Source organism: Manacus vitellinus, unplaced genomic scaffold, assembly GCF_001715985.3.
Source record: "Manacus vitellinus isolate BGI_N305 unplaced genomic scaffold, ASM171598v3 scaffold_3_pilon, whole genome shotgun sequence".
Taxonomy (NCBI): domain Eukaryota; kingdom Metazoa; phylum Chordata; class Aves; order Passeriformes; family Pipridae; genus Manacus; species Manacus vitellinus.
The window spans coordinates 27,403,354-27,423,845 of NW_021940535.1; the positions used below are offsets into that span (position 1 = coordinate 27,403,354).

General features: G+C 34.3%; 1 protein-coding gene across 5 annotated transcripts in view; it reads left to right on the plus strand.

The window, feature by feature from the left end:
- The window catches only part of DGKB (diacylglycerol kinase beta), a 335,778-nt gene extending 322,888 nt beyond the window's left edge, over nt 1-12,890 (plus strand). For all 5 annotated transcript variants that reach the window (XM_018075883.2, XM_018075886.2, XM_018075884.2 and 2 more), the window contains 2 exons: nt 901-961; nt 10,315-12,890. In XM_018075883.2, coding sequence (XP_017931372.1) covers nt 901-961; nt 10,315-10,422 — 169 coding nt within the window. In that variant the 3' untranslated portion in view covers nt 10,423-12,890. The remainder of the gene's footprint in view (nt 1-900; nt 962-10,314) is intronic.
- Nucleotides 12,891-20,492: the final 7,602 nt, after the last annotated feature.

Sequence of the window (20,492 nt, forward strand, 5' to 3'; positions counted from 1 at the left end):
AGGACCACAATTGTGAAAGATTCAAGCCCTTCCAGAACTATAGAGTAAGAGTTCATTAAACATTCTTCCCTCCCTCCATTTATGTCCATAAGTGACAGTGGATAAATCCATGAACTGTTCACTGTTTTCATATAACATCCAAACCAGAATTTCCACTGACCAGTATGAGTGCTCAGTTGACTAACTTTTCCATTATTAGGTTTATCCTTTCCATGTTATTTCTAATAGTCTTGAATGCAAACTGTTATAATGCAGAAATACAGAGAGAGAAAACTAAAACTAAACAAAACTAGAGAGAGAATACTGTCTGTATCTTTATGTTAAAATCAGCACCCCTTTACTATCAATTTAAATTTATAGCATGGTATAGACTGAATATAGTACAAGCTTCATTCTCTGTGAGTGTTCTAACTCAGAGACAGACACAATATAAAAACATATTTTATAGTTCTAATAAGTGGTGACTGTAGATCTAAAATTTATTCCTTTTTTCCTTTATAGTTTTATAATATACAGAATTATATATAAAGAGTCTAAATTATAAAAAATAGTAGAAATTCCTCTGTCTTTACAGGTAATAAGGTTTATTCCTGGAGTTCTTGTGTAATTCACTCTTTATTTCACAAATTAGACTCTTCTCCCGTGAAAGAGTAGCATCTTACTAACAATATGTGTGAATGTTTGCCATATTTTTGCTTTGTGTATTGAAAATCAGACTAAACCTACTAAGTTAACTACATTACCTTTGTAAGCACATTGGGTCATACTGGAAATTGCATAGCATTTTAGGAGTAAATGAGGATTATATCTGTACACCATCACATATATGCCTTTTTAATAAATACATTTATCAATTTGGTTGAGTTTCTTTTTCTTACATTATGAAATTTGTCCCTTTAGAACCAGCAAGTCTCTGCCTATGCAGATAGATGGGGAACCTTGGATGCAAACTCCTTGCACGGTAACTGCAACTGATTTTTTTACTTTCTCTTCTTTTTCAATGAGACAAGGAATTTTTATTTTTTTTATTTAAAAGACAACCACTTTCATCAGCATTAACTCAATTTACTTAAATAAAATCTTCACACACTGTTTTTATATACTTCAATAATCTCTGCATTTTCAATTTATCATTCTGTTTTTAACCACAGATTAGAATGGAATAAAAAGGCATTTATTTCAGAAATTTGGAAAATACTCGAAGGGTGCAGTCTCAGAATCCTTTTATCTAATTTAATCATTTATTTATGATGATGTATCAGATTTAGTCTCTATTGCGGAGGCAAATTCAATGTTTGTTTTGATGCTAAAGTGTATAAAGTAACTAATTATTCTTAAAAATTTAGGAAGCTTATCTATTGTATTTTTAAGAGTTCATATCAAGAAAGTTTTATTTAAATCTGAAATTTTAACTGTGTTGATTAAATTATACAGTAGAACTATTATTTTTTAAGTCCTTACAGTTTAAAGGCAAAATAAACGAAACTAATTGGTTTCTTGTTTCAGTGCCCACACATATGAAGTGAAGGCAGGTAAACATCCATCTGGATCAGTTAGGATAATATAGGGTAGGATAGGAGCTTGTTCAGAGAAGGTTCTTTGAGTAACTTTACAGACAACACAAGAAAAGTGGTATCTGTAAGAAGTCTCCATTTTCACCTCTCTCCAGTAAATTATAGAGGCTAACCAAGCATTTGGAGAAGATGTTGAAGAAATCCAAGCTCTTTACTGTTGTGTGTAATCTTAATAACATATTTTAATATACATTTCTACTAATTTTATTTCCCTAAAGAAAGCATATTTTTAAGTAGATCAATTGCTGTAGCTTTGCAGCTTGTACGTATGACAAGACAGAAATGTGAAGAAGAAGAAATCCCACTAGAGATGAGAGTAATTCTCCAAAAAAAAGGGTACTGGATCACTTTCATGAGCATTATGTCTGTAGTAGAATTAAAAGCTACACATAAAAGTAAAGGGAGCACCTTCAGTAAGGTGCTAACAGGCATGCAGCTGATAATGTTAGAATGACAGAAGAGGTTCATGATAGTTCATGTTTACCAGGTACACCATAGTGTACAGCTGAACAGCATGAAGAATGCCTGAACTATCATTCTCTATGGAAGTGCTCAGATTCTGCAATATGAGGAGAACCATATGAATACCTACCGTATCAAGGCAGAACAGTGGGGATTTTATTGCAGGAAACCTTTTAGAATTAAGAGATATCATTATCTTCACCTCTTCTACAGCGATGGCTCAGTGCAGAGCAACAGTACTGAACCAAGTAGTTACTTGTTCAAGAAAAAGACATGTAATTTTTCAGTTGCCAGATTACAGAAGAGAACTTATGGAGGGATGCTGGCAATAACGTGCTTTTTTTGTCTTGATTGCTTGCTCTGTGCAAAATCCCTGCTATCTGATTGATAATGCTAGCAGAAGCTGCCTGCACGACTGAGGACAAACCTGGAAAAAGAGACAGTTCTTATATTTCAATTACTGACCTGAGGAAATAGTAAATTATTACTGGTAATTACTGCTGTCCAGTTGAAGTACTGTTTTAAAGGGGATAAAAATGGCATATACTTTTCCATGGAACCCATTCTTTTTACTATACCATTGTTAAGAGAATATACTTTGCATTGTGTAAGAAAACCATGCTGTTGAATGTCCTTATTTCCTCTGAGAAGAAAATACATGAACTATTTAGCTATACCAATGCACCTCTATGAATTCAGATATAGAAATATTATTTTATGTTATGTTATTAATTTTTCAGGATTTTTTTTTCTCTGCTGAGGAGCTTAATTATTTATTGCAATTGCTCTTTGCATTATTGTCCATGTACCCCCCTCTGTTTTCTACATCTTAAAAAGGAAAAAACATGTATGGTCCAACCTCTTCTCTTATCACTGATTCTAACTACAGTACAGCTTTTTCTTGAAGTTCTCTGCAAGGTAGCTAAGAATTACTCTGGACACAATGAGAAAGGTTGACATTAGCTTTCTCTCAATCAAAGCTTAAGATTTGATTTCTAAGCCTGTGCTTCACAGGGGCCTTTCTTTGGAAGCCAAAGCGTACTTGATCACATAAATACCAGGGTGACATGTATCCAAACCGTAGTACGAAAAAACCTGCATAACATCAAAACAGCTCCTTACATGTAGCCAGCTACATAGTCACTTATTTGAACCTGCTAGAGCTCAAATTTCAGAGAAAAAATATAAGGATGCCAATATAAGAATAATGAGGTTTGTCTTCCTAGAGAAAGAACTGCAATGTTCTCCCAAAATTTCCAAGGGAGAGAGCTCTGCACGTTGTTCAGTTGCACAGATCGTGTGCATCAGTGAGACACAGCCGCTGAGCCTCACTCATTTTTTTCTTTGATCATCTTAGGGACTTCAGAGTCATCTAAGTTCACTAGTTTTAGGGGCTGACCTATGTTACAGAAACTAAATGAGAAAGAAATTCATACAATCGGCAGATGTAGAATCAACCCTCACCCAGGCTGCAAGTGCTTAAGCTCAGAAGTCCTTTTCTGATTTGCTTCAGGTTTTGATATAAATGAGAGTATTTTGCAAATGACTTTTCAAGAAATCAAATTCAATCTGATCAAAATTGTCCTACTTTACCATGATACCTATTAAGGTAAACAAGTTCTGCATCAAATCCATATTATGCATGGGATGCAGCCTGCACATGCAGGCTTGGAAATGCACTTCCTGTTGAGGGAATCAACAGTTTATCTTTGCTGCTTCTCCTTTCTGGCTGTAAAAAGAGATTCATACAAATAGCACGAGTTGCTGACAGCTGTCCCTTCTCATGCATACAGAGACTGTGCTATCCCAAAATGACAGTGTGAGCTCTAAGAAAATACTGTAGGATGTGATAGATAATGCAGTGATTCCCCAGAAGCTGAGATCAGTGATTTTTTTCCTTCCTGTGATCAATTTCAGTACTCAAGAAATCGTTGTGTGCTTCTTTTGACATCTTTTATGATCTTCTATTGCTCATGCACCTACATGAAAGCATCCCTACATGAGAACGAGAATGCATTCCTGTAGGTTCTGTACACACTTAAAAATGCAAATGTCTTGGTCTAAAAAATTGTCATCCAATATTATTCAGTATGTTGAACACATGCAGACCACAGTGTCTAACAAAGTCACTCTGCTCTGGTATAATAAGACACAGCATCTGAGCATCAAATTGTATTGGTTTTTTATAGAGGAGTCTTTGAGAGAAGGAAAGATGATAATGCTAGTGTTATGTTAAACATCTCCTCTGATTAGCTGAGGAAGAAATTCTATCAGAGCTCTCCCAGACAAATATAGACACATGAAAGATATCTATGGTTTTACCTGGTCTCCAAAAAGATCATTAATAGTAATGAAACTTCAAAGACTCTCAAGTTAATTCAATAAACTTCAGGCTTTAGCCATCAGGATTTTTTTTAAGAAAAGTAATCTTTCAATTTAGCTACATAAATTATTAGCATTGTTTTGAAAAAATCCATAAGAATGTTCCATCTTAATTTGAAATAACTGCGATTTCAGTTCTTTCATCTATTCCTGACTTGTTTGGCATCATATCTGAAAGAGTGTCAAGCTGCTAGAAACACTAGACTAAAAGTAGAAAATGGAAATATCTATGGAAGATGCAAGAATATTGCCTAAATAAAGAAATTAAAATGAAAATCCATAGTCAGAACTCACCTAATGGATTGCCAGTAATATAGTTTCATAGACACATCTGAAACACATAGTATTTTTAGAATTGTTTAATGATGGAAGAATTTCGAGTAAGTCATTTAATAATGAAACCCAGAATTATTATTTCAAAATATTATCATTTAAATGCCCCTTAAGAATAAGTTTTGAATGAATGGTTTCTCTCTACTTTTTCTTTTAGTCCCTAGAGATGTGATGAGCCAGAGCACAGACTGTACTGTAGTTAAATCCAGAGAGAAACAAGAACTAAAACCAAAATTAACTAAACCAAGCTTTTATTAATAATCACTATGTACCAGAGCTCAGTGAAAAAACTAAAAGAAAGTAACAGATTTGCTTTTATGTAGACCCATTGGCTCCAACACCCTACAGATCGCATGAAGAAGCTGCTGTTGTATTCTAGACTCTGTTTGTGTCTTCTTTCCATGCCTCTGGCTGTATTAGTATTTTCTTATCAGTTGTTTATAATGAGAGTTTAAACTTCTGTGCCTGCCACTTTAGAGCAAAGAGGAGCTGGGTCCTAGCTATGGTAGCTGATTTCAGTAGAATATTAGCCAATTACTACATGGTTAACCCATAAATGGAAGTCAGTCCCTAGAAAAGGTTTTTGGTGTTATAGTAAAATGCTGTGTTTTTTTTCCCTTTGAGCAGCAGTGTGCATACATTTCTGTTTCAAGGCCAAATTGATTTATTGAGTTTCTAACATTTTATTTTGCATCTGGGCATTATTTTTTGTGGTCACAGGTACACTGCACTTTAATTAGTTTTGTTTACCTATGCATATTTTTTCTTAATTTCACAACAGTTGTTTTTGTAATTGACAAAGCAATTTACTGCATGTGTGCTTTCTGCACCCCAGACAAATCTTCTAACATGTAATGCACCTTTCTTTCCAGTTCAGATTGTTAAGAAAAGAATTAGTTGTGACTAATTGCCAATTAATTTGCAGTGGTTTTTGGGAGGAGGGGGGAAAAACAATTGCACCTACTAATTAAATTTTAAAATATTCCAAAGTGTCATCTTTAGGTATCTGTGGAATACATAATTTCCATTTTAGTTCAGCAGTGGATCTGTAACAACCCTGAACTGACAGCTCTATTAATTTAAAACCTCAATGATACCTATTAGTACAAAACATGAAAAAAATGCCATTAATCATTTATTTTAATTTTGCAGCTCTGTCATTTTCTCAGTATGTTTAAAAATTATGATGACACCATAATGTTTTCCAATCTACCTGTATGAAGGGGAAACGGATCACACTACTTAGGAGAGAGACTAGAGTATATTATTAGAGCTTAATTAATGCCAAACTGATTAGATTTGATTGCACTTTGCACAATAATATTGTTTAGAAATTTATTTATGATGTGTTGTGTAACGCTATATTTAAAACAACAAGTCTAGATCTGAGAGATTTTGTCCAAAATGTCACATAATGCAAGTCACAGGTTAATTTTGTTCAGCACTGCCTGCATTCTGTAGGTCTTATTCACATCATGATACTGCATACAATTCTTGATTGCCTACAGGAAGATAAAACTATTTGGTACTTCTGTGATATAGAGGTGTTGCATCCCTCCATTTCCTGTATGGGGAGCAGCATTTAAGCATCTTTATATGGGAAAACCCTCATAACCTCAAAACAACCAACATCTAAGTCCTGCTGATAACATGGAAAAAAGTGACCATAAGCTAAAAGATCCAAAAGTTTTTCTTCTGACAGTTTTTTTTCCTCTGTCCTTAAAATACAGTAATATGTTCTTTAACATTAATTGAAATATTATAAGCAGAGCTGATTATATCTGTTTTCAGTTTTCCATTGTCAGTTAGCACAGTTCTTTACTACCTGTATTTATAGCACCATGTTTGCTGAAATAGTAAATATTTAGAAATTCTGTGAAGTCAGGAGCATGAAGGTAACCAGCACATATTGTTGAAAAAGGAACATGAAAGCAAAATTGACTGACCTAAAAGACATTGTTATCACACTAAAATTATTGATGCTCACTGCATATCATTTAGTGGATGCATTGTATTAATGTGGCTTCAAGGCGTATTTTGAAACTCTGACCTGCTCCTGAACCAAATAGATGTCAGGTTTATGCATTTATAAATATTTTTAGTATCAAAAATGCAGGCTTCTCCTTTATTAGAAAATTTTCCATTGACAAAAAAGGAGAATTATCATCTCTTGAGAATTATGTTCTTTTAATTAGGTATGGTGTTCCTTCCCATGAATACATCATTGGACACACTTTGTAATATTGGAAAGGTGATTCAAAATTGCAAATACAATATTCTTCTGCTAAACCTATTTACTAGATATACCATGGGCTAAAATCTTGGCTTCAATTAGTGAGTGAGAGGTTTTTCATTGGCTTCAACAGTTTGAATTTAGCCTAGAAAATTGTGCATTGGGTTTACAAGAAAAATCTATGATATCTTAGCAATTCGTGTTGCTACTTACTTACCCTCTAAATGGAATTTTGTTATTTCTTGATTTTGCCTGTTTTTAAATATAAATTTGTAACAAATAACTTTTTTTTTCTCCAGCAGCACTTCAGGCACTCCCCTTAATTTATGTTCAAAATGTCCTCCATATTATGTTCAAGGTATTATATATTGTTAATAAAATTGAGTAAGTTATCTCAAAAACTCTTTTCCAGAATTCCATAGTAATTTGTATGAGTATGTTTGTCAGGGTATCATCAGTTCCTAAAAATATATTAGGTTAGGATTTTAGCTTTCTGGATTTTTTGTCTGAGCAATTTCTCATTTGTGTGTGGGATTCATAGGGTAAATCTAGGAAAAATGAAAAATAAAAAAAAATCTTATTTAAAGCTTTTATAATTGTGTTTCTACTAAAAAAGACATGAAATTGCTTGCTGAATGAAAGAGAAACTGAATGGTAAAAGTTAGTCTTTAGACTCTCCATGTGCACACACATAGAATCTATATACAGCTGTAAGTAGGAATTTTTAACTTAACAAAGTCTCCATTTCTTGTAAGTAAAGCTTTCTCTCTCTCTGTCTTTTTTGTCCTTCCGTAGAGCACTTTCAATGTTCAGTCCTACCTTGACCTACGATGTTATTTCTCTGTCTGAGATCCTCAGTGCTTCTTCCCATCTCAAAGTGTGTACTATTGCTTGTCACCCAAACTCACAGCTCCAACTCTAGCAGTGCTGCCAGTATGAGAACAGAAGCAGAAGTGAGAGTCCAGGGCAGACATGCAGTGCCTGAGAGTCTTGAGAAAGACAAAATTAGCCTGCTTCAGGCAAAATAGTGCAATGTTTTGCAAACATACTGATCTCTGTTTATCAGCCAAAGATAAGACTTTTTTAATTTTTTATTTTCTTCGTTTTTCAGTAGGAAAGTAAGGAATTGATGGTTATCATTGTTAACCAATGCAATATTAACAGAGAAGTAAAAAAAAATACTTTCAGTTTACACATTATTTTTTTGTTTTCAGAATGTAAAATACATTTTGTGCCAATTTAACAGTTGAAAATATATCTTGTAGAAATGCATATAGGACTCATCCCCATGCACGTGAGTGGTTAATCATGTTCAGGCATCTTAGCTGATCTCAGCTGATAGGAAGCAACATACTGAAGAGGTCATGGTCTCTGAAACAGATGGCTCAAGCCAAAAAAGAACATTACAAATGATAAACATTTACTGAATATGTAATTGGATTCATCCTGAGCAGCACTGAACAGCCCCAACCCAACATGCAATCTGTATGGGGTCTCAGGATTACCTCACGTCTTCATACTAAAACTGTCTTTTGAGCTGTCCTCTTTTATTAATTTTAAAATGGAGTTACTATGATTTATCTCTGAAACTCTGAAGACATTCCTACTGCTACATCATGGCCAAATCTTGCAATAAGCTGAACCCTTATGACTTGAAAAATTCACTCACACCAGCTGCAGATTACTTCGTGTATTGATCCTCAGGATCAGGTTGATGTTATGACTGTTCCTGAGCCCAAAAATATGTCTTATGAAGCATGTGAAAGTTACAAAAATTCTTGAGGCAATTTTCCAGGACCAGATCATCAGCTGGTACTATGTGACATCAATGGAATAGTGCCCATTTACCCCAGCTACAGATTTGGCTTCCAAAGTGGTGCCTGAAGCAGAATTTCTTGTGAGAAAATATGTTGGTGCCAGTCTTTGAAAGCAAGAGTTATTACCCATATGAAATTAATCTAGATTGCCAAAAAAACCCCATATGCTAAATTTGATACTAATGAACAGTGTTGACAAAAAGAGGTCACACTTAAAATTTGAGACTAATGAACTAAGGTGGCATGGAAATGAGCATTTGGAGAGTAAAGTAAAGGCTCTAATAGAGTTAAACCAAACCACTCACTCTATTGAGATTTTTATGTTTCTGCCTCCTTATATTGTAAAGTAAATCTCCACCCCAAGAAATGTCCTGATCTATATTTTAATGAGCCTCTCCACGTGACATACATTTTTTGTTTCATTACTATTAGTGAATGACAAGTGAAGGATATTCATTTTAACTTGAAAATGTCAGGTATGTACTTTAAGAGATATATTTTTCCAGTTTTTAATGAGGTGGTGTTTCTTTTTGAAAGAAATACCCATCTCTGATGTGGGTACTATGCAGGTGACAACTGATATTTAATAAGTGATGGTTCTTGTATTAGTCGTAGTTCACTAAAGAAAATGTCTCGGATTGCTTTTGAAAAACTCTTAACGTCACTAGCCCAAAGGCAAGATGTGACCTTTTTATTACATAATGAGAATCATTTATTATCTTACAATGTATCTTAAAGTCACAGACAAAATGCCACTTTGATAATTGCTTTCAATTAGCTTTGAGCATAGCATACATTCATAAAATGTCTTCTCTAATTTAGACTTGAATTAGAGAAAATTGCAGACATAATCTACTTTAAGGTTGTCTCATTTAAGGTGATTCGTAGTTTTATATCAAAGAAATCAAAACGGGTGGCTTTAGAGCAGTATTACAAAGTGTTTTAAATAGTCTTTTCAATATTTGAGTCCATTCTATTAACAATTAATTAACAATTTAGAATGCTAGTTCATCTTTTTTGACCTTTTTTGTGTATTAACTTTATATTTTTGTTCATAATGGTTATTTTGAAATTAAGCAGTGTCCTGTGGTAAAAGAGTACAGCTTGATTAGATGTATAAATAAAGCATATGAAGACATGTCAGATCTTAATAATAGGCAACAGCTTGGTCTTCCAACGTGTATGTTCTTTCCAACTTTTAAATTCTTCCTTAACAGTAAGCAATAAATCCCACACTCAAAAAGTAAGATTACATATTGGCATGTATTTTATTGCATACAATTTTTAGTATTTATTGTGTGTCTAATTTAAATTTTGTGGAAACAATGATTACACATAGATTGGTTTACTGCATAAGTAACATCGTTCATAAAGAAACCGAGGTGTTTTCCTTTTATCTTAGGTTAAATGGACAAGGTTTGGAAGTCACATATGAAGATAATTCAGGCATCTCAGATACTTGGCATTTAACTAGCCCAAGGGATAATTCTGTTTTTCTTCTTCCTCCCCCCAGATAAAAATTACTCACAAGAACCAAGCCCCCATGTTGATGGGACCTCCTCCAAAAACCGGTCTTTTCTCTTCTATCATCAAAAGAACAAGGAACCACAGCAAGGAATAAGCCTATGTAGTTTAGTTTTCAGAAAAACAATTAGCTTTGTTGGGCTTTGGAATATTTATGCTGGAAATCTTTCAAGAATTTTAGAACATCTTCTACTTGCAAAATCTTGGATTTTGGTTTAACTGTTTCTGTAACTGAGCTAATGTAAAACTATGCTACTAGAAAAGATGTTGTCAGTTTTGTAGGCATTTTGCATGATGAAAGCAGATGTTTACATAAAGTGATGCATAATTTTTGTTGCATGCATTACCATTTACTAATCTATGGGCTAATTCTGCCATGGAATATGGGAAGAGAATGTCATGGGTAATTTGATTTTCTCTCTTTTCCATTTCAACTTTTTCTACTACAATGATCACATGCCATAGGTTCAATAGTATCTCTTGAATCAAAGATCTTCACATGAATAGCCAATTTGACCTGTTTCAGAGTAAAGTTTACTACAGGTCTCATTAACCTGTATTTTTAGTTTACCATTTCTTTCTACCCTGAGAATATTTTTATTCAACTGAGTATTGAAATCTCGGATTTTATTCTGATAACTCCTATGTATATGAGTAACTGTACCTGCTGAAAAGAATTAACAATATGTACAGTATTCAAATTATCATGACTATTCTTGTGTATTTTTTTTGTTAAGATTGGAAGCCAATGCAAGTTTTAGCAAAAATTATAACACTAAGGAAATCATATTGAGTGAAGATAATAATTCTTGCAAAACTAGCCATCAGAGTTGTTTGCTGAAACACTAGAATTATTTTCATGAACAATACATCTCTGTAACATGGCACACTTTAAATCATTCTGCATATTGACCAATAGCATAGTGCATATGCACACAAATAACCAAAGCTCATGCCTAATTAAAGTGCATTTCCCACCAAAGATTTAGTGAAGGATGCTTCAGAGAAATGGGTTAATGCATAATTAATCAAACTCACTGGAGTAGACTCACTTCTGAAAATTTACAGTTCTTTTGATTACATTGACAATGTCCAGACAAATGTTGGGGTAGGAAAAAACATTAAATTAATTGCAAGTAAATACTCACTTTTCATTTGTTTCATAAGTTAATAGACATAGTCACATACTCTAAATATTGAGACATCGATGTGAACTCTAAATTAATTTAGAAAATTAAATTTATATCCAATTTTTGTCATAATTATTTATAAATTTATGCCATCCATAATTTACTCATCACCTAAATTAATCTCATAAGGAAAGAATAAACTGTTATCTATTCCCCTTTCATAGTCTGCTGTCTGGAATCAAAACATTTCTTGTCATAAATTTTGGGGAGGCAGTTGCTCAGGTTTTAACTTTCTTAGCCCTTTTAGAGACTTCCTAACAGCTTAGAAATCATAGTACAGGGATTTGTCCGAGGTTTGCACAGCACTGTCTAACGTTGAAGGGAAGTCCAAGAACGACAACTTTTTTCGGTCCTGCATATAAACAGTCCTAATCAAAACTTTTTATGCAGTCTTAACATTGTTTTCTGTTCAGAGTGAGCTGCTTCTCAGCTCTGCATGTCTTAAGTTTTCAGATTTCCTCAAAAAACAAGGAAAAAACAAAACTTTGCTTGAAATGCATGATTTTCCATTTTTATCCAGACTTAAAAATGTTAATGGTTTATTAAATCTATTTTTCTATTGATTCATTCATCCATTTTAAAAGTAATACTTCATCATGCTGTAGTGCACGGTACTGTGCATGTATTTAAATAAAGTTGCTATCATTTGTTCCTCAGTATAAGAATTCAACAGAGTCGTACTTTAAATAATAGACACTGAAATACAAGTCAGTATATAGTTGATAAGGGTTATGTCTTTGAAATATAAAGTCTGTGTTCTGTAAACATTAGGAGGTAAATACCAATTAATGTTATGTTCCGCATTAGGTAGAAAAATATGAAGGTGATTATTTGCTAAAATTAAGATCTTGTAATTCACCCTTCTTAGGTCCAGTGGTGTTGATAATTACAGTTACTATAGGAGTAAACTCGTATTTTTCCTGTGCATTGCAAACACACACACACACACACACAGTCACACACACAGAGAAGCATTTGATGCACTTAACTATGAACACACATAAGTATAGAGCAAAAGTTATTTGCAAAAAGAAGGAATTTGCTGACATAATGTTACATAAAGTATATATTGGTTTTATGAAATTATAGTTAAGGTGGTAAATATTTTCACATAACTTGACATAGGTTTTTCTACCAATGCTCTCAACTTTTTGTGGCAAAAATGTGTTTAACAATAATATATAATGTGCTCTCTATAATTATCTCATGAACATTGTAACTCTGAGAACAAATAAAATTATACATAAGCTATTATTTAATAATGTGTGCAATTTTAAATGTGCCAGTCTGTGATAGCACTTACACACTTTTTCATGTAAAGAGGGATAGATGAGTTCATGTAATCACAATTACATACAATTCTGATTAAACATATAAACGGTAAATCAGATCTGTTGGTCAGTATGTGTCAGATTCTCACTGTAACAAAATACAAGAGAGCAGCCATCATATTGACAATTATCATAGCAGTGGCTGACTTTCTATTAATCTTGATTGTTTTGGGTTTTTTAGTATGGCCTCCTATAATTTTAAACCATGCTCAGGTTGAAAGTATTGATGGTGATGAGAAAACCTTAGACTGCATAAAACATAGTATGAAAAGAAAATGGTTGATTTCATGAAAGAGAACTTCAGAGCGGGATCCTTTTTTTTTCTCTTCAGTATGCACAGAACTAACATCATGAAATTATTCATTGGTATAAGTGAAACAAAGAATATATGCATATATCTTCATGCAGCTGAAATAGATGCATTGTTGTTACATGGACTGAAGAGCAGTATCTGTAAACCTACTCTTTACAATGAAGCATTCTTTAAGGCTTCATTAATGACATTTGCAATGTAAATGGCAATTACAAATATGTAGGAATTAAATGTGACACTTGATTTGCAGATTTTTCATCTCCCTTCCAGAGCATGTCAACTGGGCAATGTGCTAAGGAAAGAACATGACATGCCAGGAAAAAACTTTAGCTTCTGAAATTGGTCAGTTCCTCACTTCACATGAGTTCCTGCTAAAAAGAAGTGGAAACAGTATTTCTTGAGGAGACAAACAGAGAATTACTGTTTCCAATACTTGTAAGATGTTTTCATACACATCGTCAAGATTATTTAAAGCTAGGGGGTGAGACCTCATGATTTAGGCTTATTGGTGTGCATATGTGTATGTGCATGCTAGATCAGGTAACATGCTGATAAGCTCAGGACTTTGAAGAGCTAGGAAGCCCTTAGTTTCTGAAACAGAAATAGACATCCTATTGCTCACTCTTATCAACTTTATAGTGTTTGCATGTACATCATAACAATGATTAGCTAATATCCAAAATTATTTAAGGCAAATAAAGTTACAGACTATAACATGTTTCCAAACATCAGTGTAAGACGTAAAATAGTCAATTATGGTAGGAAAGGGAGAAAAAGACCTTTTTTATTTTTTTAAATCTGTTGGTTAATATTTGTTTGATGAGATTATAGCTGTTCAGTGACTACTAGTGATTTAGGGTGCTAGTGATATTCTGTAAGTTTACTGCCATCAACCCCAAGTGGCTTCTGGGGCTTGTAATTCTGAGGTGGACCATAGCAAGACCAAGACTTTCTGGGAAGCAGATACTTCAGGGAAGTGTTGTCCCTCATCTCTCTGGAGAAGTGATTAGGGAGAATGGCTACAAATTTGGAAAAAAAAATTCAGGAAGAACTATCTCTAGACAAGGAAGGAGGAGAAGAGCAGAGAACTCTGCTAAAGAATGACAAAACAGATGCTCAAAGTAAAACATGATGGGGTGGATCGCTCCAAGGCAGTCCACAAAAATGGTCGTGCAGGACCTGGGAGGCCAGATGAAGGCACTCAGGACTAATGAGCAGTGATGAGCTAGAGAAGGGGGTAAATTAGATTTATCTAGAGACCCCTTCTATTTAAGGCTGAAGGACTTTGGTAGTATTTCCCTGCTTTGTGGAGAGAAAGTTTGAGACAAGTTGGACCCAACTGAGCCCTTCACATGAAGTGAGAAGGACTTGCAAGAAAAGGAGAGCTGAAGGACAGTCAAAGGAAGGTAAAGAACTTGTCAGAGCTTTATTTATTTCTGAGTACTTACATACCCTAAAAAAAAAAAATAAAGAAAAAAAGAAAGCCTGAAAATAAATAAATTTATAAAACTGAGGTGGGCCAGAGAAGCACTGATCAATGTTTTATGCAAGAGCGGTGAAGAACGTGTCAGCCTCTTGTCAGCTAATTGCTGCTTGTCTGCAGCTCCATCAGGAAAGCATTCTGCTTTCTCTCCTCTGTCCATAAGGAAGGAAACTTCTTGTGGTCCTGGTGAGGTGAGTAAAAGCCTTATTGTAGCACTGGCTGGAAAATGAATAAAACATGGGCAAGATCTGGAGGCTGTTAATGAGATATAAAGTAATAGGTTAAAATCTGTGGCATGTGAGGCTCTGAGGGAGTGCTATGCAGCAATATCTGATGTGAAAACTGTCCTCAGGTCTGTCAAGGTTTGCTGGTGTCTGCCCAACCTGGATTTGTGCCATGGTGAGCCTGCTGGCTCTTGTTCCACATTTTTGCTCAGACTGTTTTCAGTTGATTTTGAAATAAAGAGGTTTGACCTTTCTGTTCTGATTTTTGTGTGTGTGTGGATGGAGCCTTCCCATTATCAGGTTCTCTTAGTTGTACAAATACCGCTGAAGAAAGGAAACTTCTCCTGACTATTGACTTCCATTATGTGAAACTGCCCAACAGCCTGAAACTATAAATAGGCGACGATACATTCTAGCCTCTGGAATCTGAGTACAGTGATATTTCAGAGACTGCTTTCTTTCCTTTCTGATTCATGACTCAAAGAGACTCCACGAGAAGCACCTCAGGACTCTCTTTAAATAGGACTCATATAAAAAGTGATAATCATTGGGCTTTGTTACTTATAGAAAGGTGGTAGCGGTGTTGATGGTAAAGCAGCAGCTTCATTGAGAGGTGCCCAAATTGTGATAAACATAAAAATCATTTGCTGGGTCTAACTGAGTGAGAAGGAAAGATTTCAAAGTTTTCAGGTCAATTTTTATTCTAATGTTGATAATGACTGAAAATACTTGGCTGTTGATTAACCTATTTGAAATAAACCTTTGTTTGGTTGGTTGTTTTTTACCAAGGGTCAAATTCACATGCCATGAAGGAACACAGCAGTTTGCATTAAGTAGGTTTTTCAGACAGGGAAGTGAACACTTCTTACTCTTTTGGTGAAAATCATATTTATGGGCCAACTTGTGCCTGCCTGACATCTTCAGAGCTGTCAATCTGTTTTCATGAAGTATACAAAAAATAACCCAACCAAACGAACCGCATAATAATAATTCTTTTTAAAACTATTTGTATCTGCAGAAGGAGAATGGTGATTTGTATGTCCCTCAGTGAGACAAATGGACTTTGCAACATGAGCTTCAGCACTGTAATTTCTGCCCAGTCATGAGGTTGGCTGTTGCAGAGGGTGTGGTGTAGGGATTCGAGTCTGATGATTTATGGTTGAGTTGGGGGCTTTTAGTAAACATGAGTGAGTTCTAAACATCTCTTTTTATCTCAGAATGAGAAGAACTAGAACTTTGATTCAGACAGATATAAAATATGTTTATGGTGTACACATAAGTAAGCAAACAAGTACAGGAAGATCTATTCCATCTAAGCTGAACTTTACTTCCATATGTTTCAATTCAGTCCTATTACTAAAGGAAAAAAAACAAGAACTTGTTAATTTAGGTAGCTTGGCAACATTTGGGGAGGAAATGGGTGTGGTGTGTTTTTCTCCTTGTTAGTATGACCCTGTTACAAGAATACATACATATACATTAAGGACTTTAACCTCATTTACGTCAATCACTGTTTTCTGTGGCTATATTATGAACAGTGATTTTTTTTTTAAACCAGCTAAATCTCTCTTTTAATGATTCAATATAATTAATTTATAAGAAGTTTGAAATATTTGGTCCAACTGCCTGATCTACAAAGTCAAGGCTTTCACTGAGATGCAAATTTAGGCCTTTGTACTCTGTCAGTAATACTAGCCAAAAATTCCTTAGCCTCTGTTCTATCAAAATATACAAAATTGTGGGGAGAAACCTACTTTTCTTAATCAATCAATTTTTTCTAATTGGATTCAACTGGATTCCCATTTCAGACCAAAATCAGACTGATTTTTTTTAATGTCAAAATCTTTTGTGCTTGAATGTTAAAAGAAAAAGTAAAGTTTTAATTTGTTTAATTCATTAATTCTATTTCATTAATGTAGTGATTAACATTGTAGTATAACTGACTTTTCACTTTAAAAAGCAAAAAGTGAAAAAATTTATGCATTATTAATTCAATATGAACGTAATTCTTATATCCTTTAGGAGAATTTTTAAATTCTTGGATTTGTTCAAGATCCTGAAATGAAACTTTCAACTTTTGTGCTGCTGCAGTTGACACAAGACTAAAAACTTGCACATCAAATTCTAGTATTTATGTAAAATCTCTGCATTTTTGTTATTCAAATAAGTGCACAACTATGAGTTATCTTCAAGAGTTGATTTCAATTCATAGTTCCTGCTTTTTAAAATTAATTTGTCAGTACAAGTCTACCTTGTTACTGAACAAACACAGAAATAACAGAATAATGATAAACAAAAAAATTATTTCACATAGCATAAAAGTTTACTAAATATCTTAATAGTTCTCTCAAAAAACAGTAGTGGACTCTGATTTTCACCGAAAATAGAATGGGAGGATAGTTAAATAATGGAAATTCCATTATTAAGATATCCTGACTATTGTAAAATAAGCAAATAACAAGAATATTTTTGACTAGGCATTGTAAGATAAGTTATTGACAAGGCAGATATAATGCTTGTATTTCTTCTAAGGTACACTGTAACTCAAATAAAAATAACCATTCAATCACATTGATAAGGCATTTGTGCATCACTGTAATTCTCAAATATGTCTTTAATGTGTTTTAATGTATCTCTCAATCTTTTGGGTGAATTATCAACTAATACTGTGTGATAGCTAATCTGTGAACACTTTTTACCTCACAGTAACCCAAAATATGTATGCTATCTGAAGGCTTGCTATTCTTTGTGATCATTGCATATTTATCAGTAAGTACTGTTAGAATGTCTAACCCGATTGATAGTATACTAAAATCCTTGCTATGACAATCATCAGTCTTATTTTTATGATCTTGGGACAAGAGGTGAGTGGACTCGCATGAGGTTAATGGGCCTTTAAGAAAATGTTATGTTTCTTTGGTGCAAGATAAAGTTCCCTTCTTCTGATGGGAATCTTGTCACTGTATAAGATATAACAGCTTTCTCTGCCAAAGAGTTGAGATATTAGCCTGTGTGAAATGATCTATAGTTTTCCTTGGCTTGCCTACTGAATCTTGGACAAAAAAATAAATCTTATGGCAGATGCCAATTGTTCCCTTTTGGTATGTGTGTAGAAATATGTACTACCACAAGAGCTAGTAAAAGCATTCAGATGCAACCAGAACAGTTGTGCTGACAACCGAGAACAGAGCTGAATTCCTGGAATCAGGCTCACACAGGCAGAATCTGAAATGTTCAGAAAAGGGTTAAACTTCCTTTACTCGTTTCTAGGGTGACTTCTGTCTAAAAATGTAAGAGTACAAGTAGGTATTAAATACGTCTGTAACTTGCCACTGCTAACACTCATATGTCTGTGCAATATTTGTGCTATTTTCTTATCTTAGATATAGCACAAATGGTAATTTTTAACTATTTCTACTATGTACTTCCTCCACAAAACACAGTGCAATAGCATAACCTATAAAAGCAGATTTTAATAAGGGGAATAAGAAAATGTTTTAGGGAACCCAAGATACCTTCTGGTCCAACATCACAGGAGATAAAAGGTATTTGCAGGAAAAAACATCGCACAGTGCCAATCCATCTCTTCTCAGTAAAAGTTTGAAAGAGAGAGGACTTCTGGACAAATTACAATGTCATTTATTGTTTTATTCTAACTTGTTCATAAATAAATTTGGAGAGTTGCTATGATATGAACCTCATCAGAATATGCAGCCACAACTGCATAAGGGAGAATTGAGAATATTTTGGCAGATCTGGTTTCCCTAATATACAGAACCTCTTCCATAAATTTTCCTTGATTAGAAACAGCCTGCTTGCAAGGTACAGAAACACAGAAGTAGTCACTATTTGTTTAATTACTTGGTTCCTTTAAGGTGTTAAAACATTTTTTCCATTTTCCGTAATCACAGCTCTGCAATGACTACTGTGAATATTTTTTGGCAAGAATAATCAGTATTTAAGATGACTTGTATAGGAGATGGCAGCATACAATATATTTGCATGTCATGCATTTCTGCTACAGTAATGGAGATCCCCTTGAGAGCATTTAAAGTCCTAAGGTGGAATGTGATACTAAATCATAGCTTTGGAGATTATGATTAAAATATAATCTCCTTGTTTGAGACAGTTTTAAAGTGAATGATGTGGATGTGAAATCCCAACTCCTGCTGAAATCACTGGTTTGCCATCGCAGCCACAGAGCCTGGGTTTTGTCTCTGCTGTCTTGTGGTAGGGCTTAGAATATCTTTCCTGCCCCAGCTAATATGTCTCCAGAGAAGTTCAGGTAAGAGATTGAGAAGTTTTGTGCATTGACACATCTGTAAAAACCTATTGAATGGTTGCATCTGTGAAGTTGCCCCACACTATTGGCCTGGAAACCAGGTCACTAGGTGTCTTCCCTTCAGCAGAGTACTCTTTCCTCTTTCTCACTCTTTCTCACTCTTCTGTGTCCTTAGCAATTCTGTATTTCTATCTTTAAAAACATTGGCTTCAACATGTTGTATTAGAATATGTTTTCATCTACGCAGTTCCATTAGGTGGTGGTTAGGCATTAGACTTAGAAATGGAAATTTGAAGTATCTCAGGTTAAGGAAGAAATCAAAGACTCCAGTTTTCTGGCAAACACTGTAAGTGCTATAACCAATATTTAAGTGAGCCCTACTCAGTTAAGGACTCATCGTAAACTCCACCTTCTGAATCTCAAAGACATGGGAATTTTCAAACTCTGACTATGTGGAGTTTGCACAACACTGGTTTTTTTGCATTTTGCAATTCACATGTAAATTTTATGGATTATATGTGGAACTGTGCATCTTATTTAACTATTCAGGGCCCTAGAAATCTACCATTAGTATCTGAATCACCCTACTGGGGTAATATAACACCAAACTTGAGCATGAATAAATAGTTGCTTTGAACCTAGCTTTTAGGACTTCAACAGACTATTGACTTGGTAACAAATTCTGTGCTGTTGCCTTAAGAGGCCCTGACACAGTGCTGCAAAACCGTGTCTATGCACAGCATAACACAACCCACTCCTAATTATTTCTGCCTAAAGTAGCTACTGCTGTTGGATTTCTTGTCTTTTATGCTTAAAACAGCAGTGACGCAGTAATGAGTCAGGCCTTTGCCAGTGCTTAAATATCCAGTGCTAAGTGCTATATAAAAACATTTAAAATATTTTCTAAAGCTGATATGTGTGTAAACCTTGATTAGGATTTCATAGGTCTAAGGCATGCAAGTGGTGTACAAAGCGTGCATCTTCAATCTCCTGCATTTATATATAGCTTTTTGTTTGCATTATGATCTACTATCTGTGTCCTCTGACTACTGTTTTGTTATTTTTGGCACTCATTGCACACCTTCAAGCTTGTACTGTCCTAATGTATGAAGCCAATCTCATAGCTTAATTGTTTCAGTGTTTTTAGATTGCTAATCAACAGTTAGCATAAAGCACATATTGAAACATAAAAACAAAACATATTTTGTGTCACTTTTTCTTCATAACTAAAAAAACTCTCAAAAAACTATGTCTCATTCCTTAGAAAAATTTTGCATGTAGAATGATAAAATATTTCAAGTTAACTCACTGCTCTAATACAATGGTAAAGGACAATTAAGAATA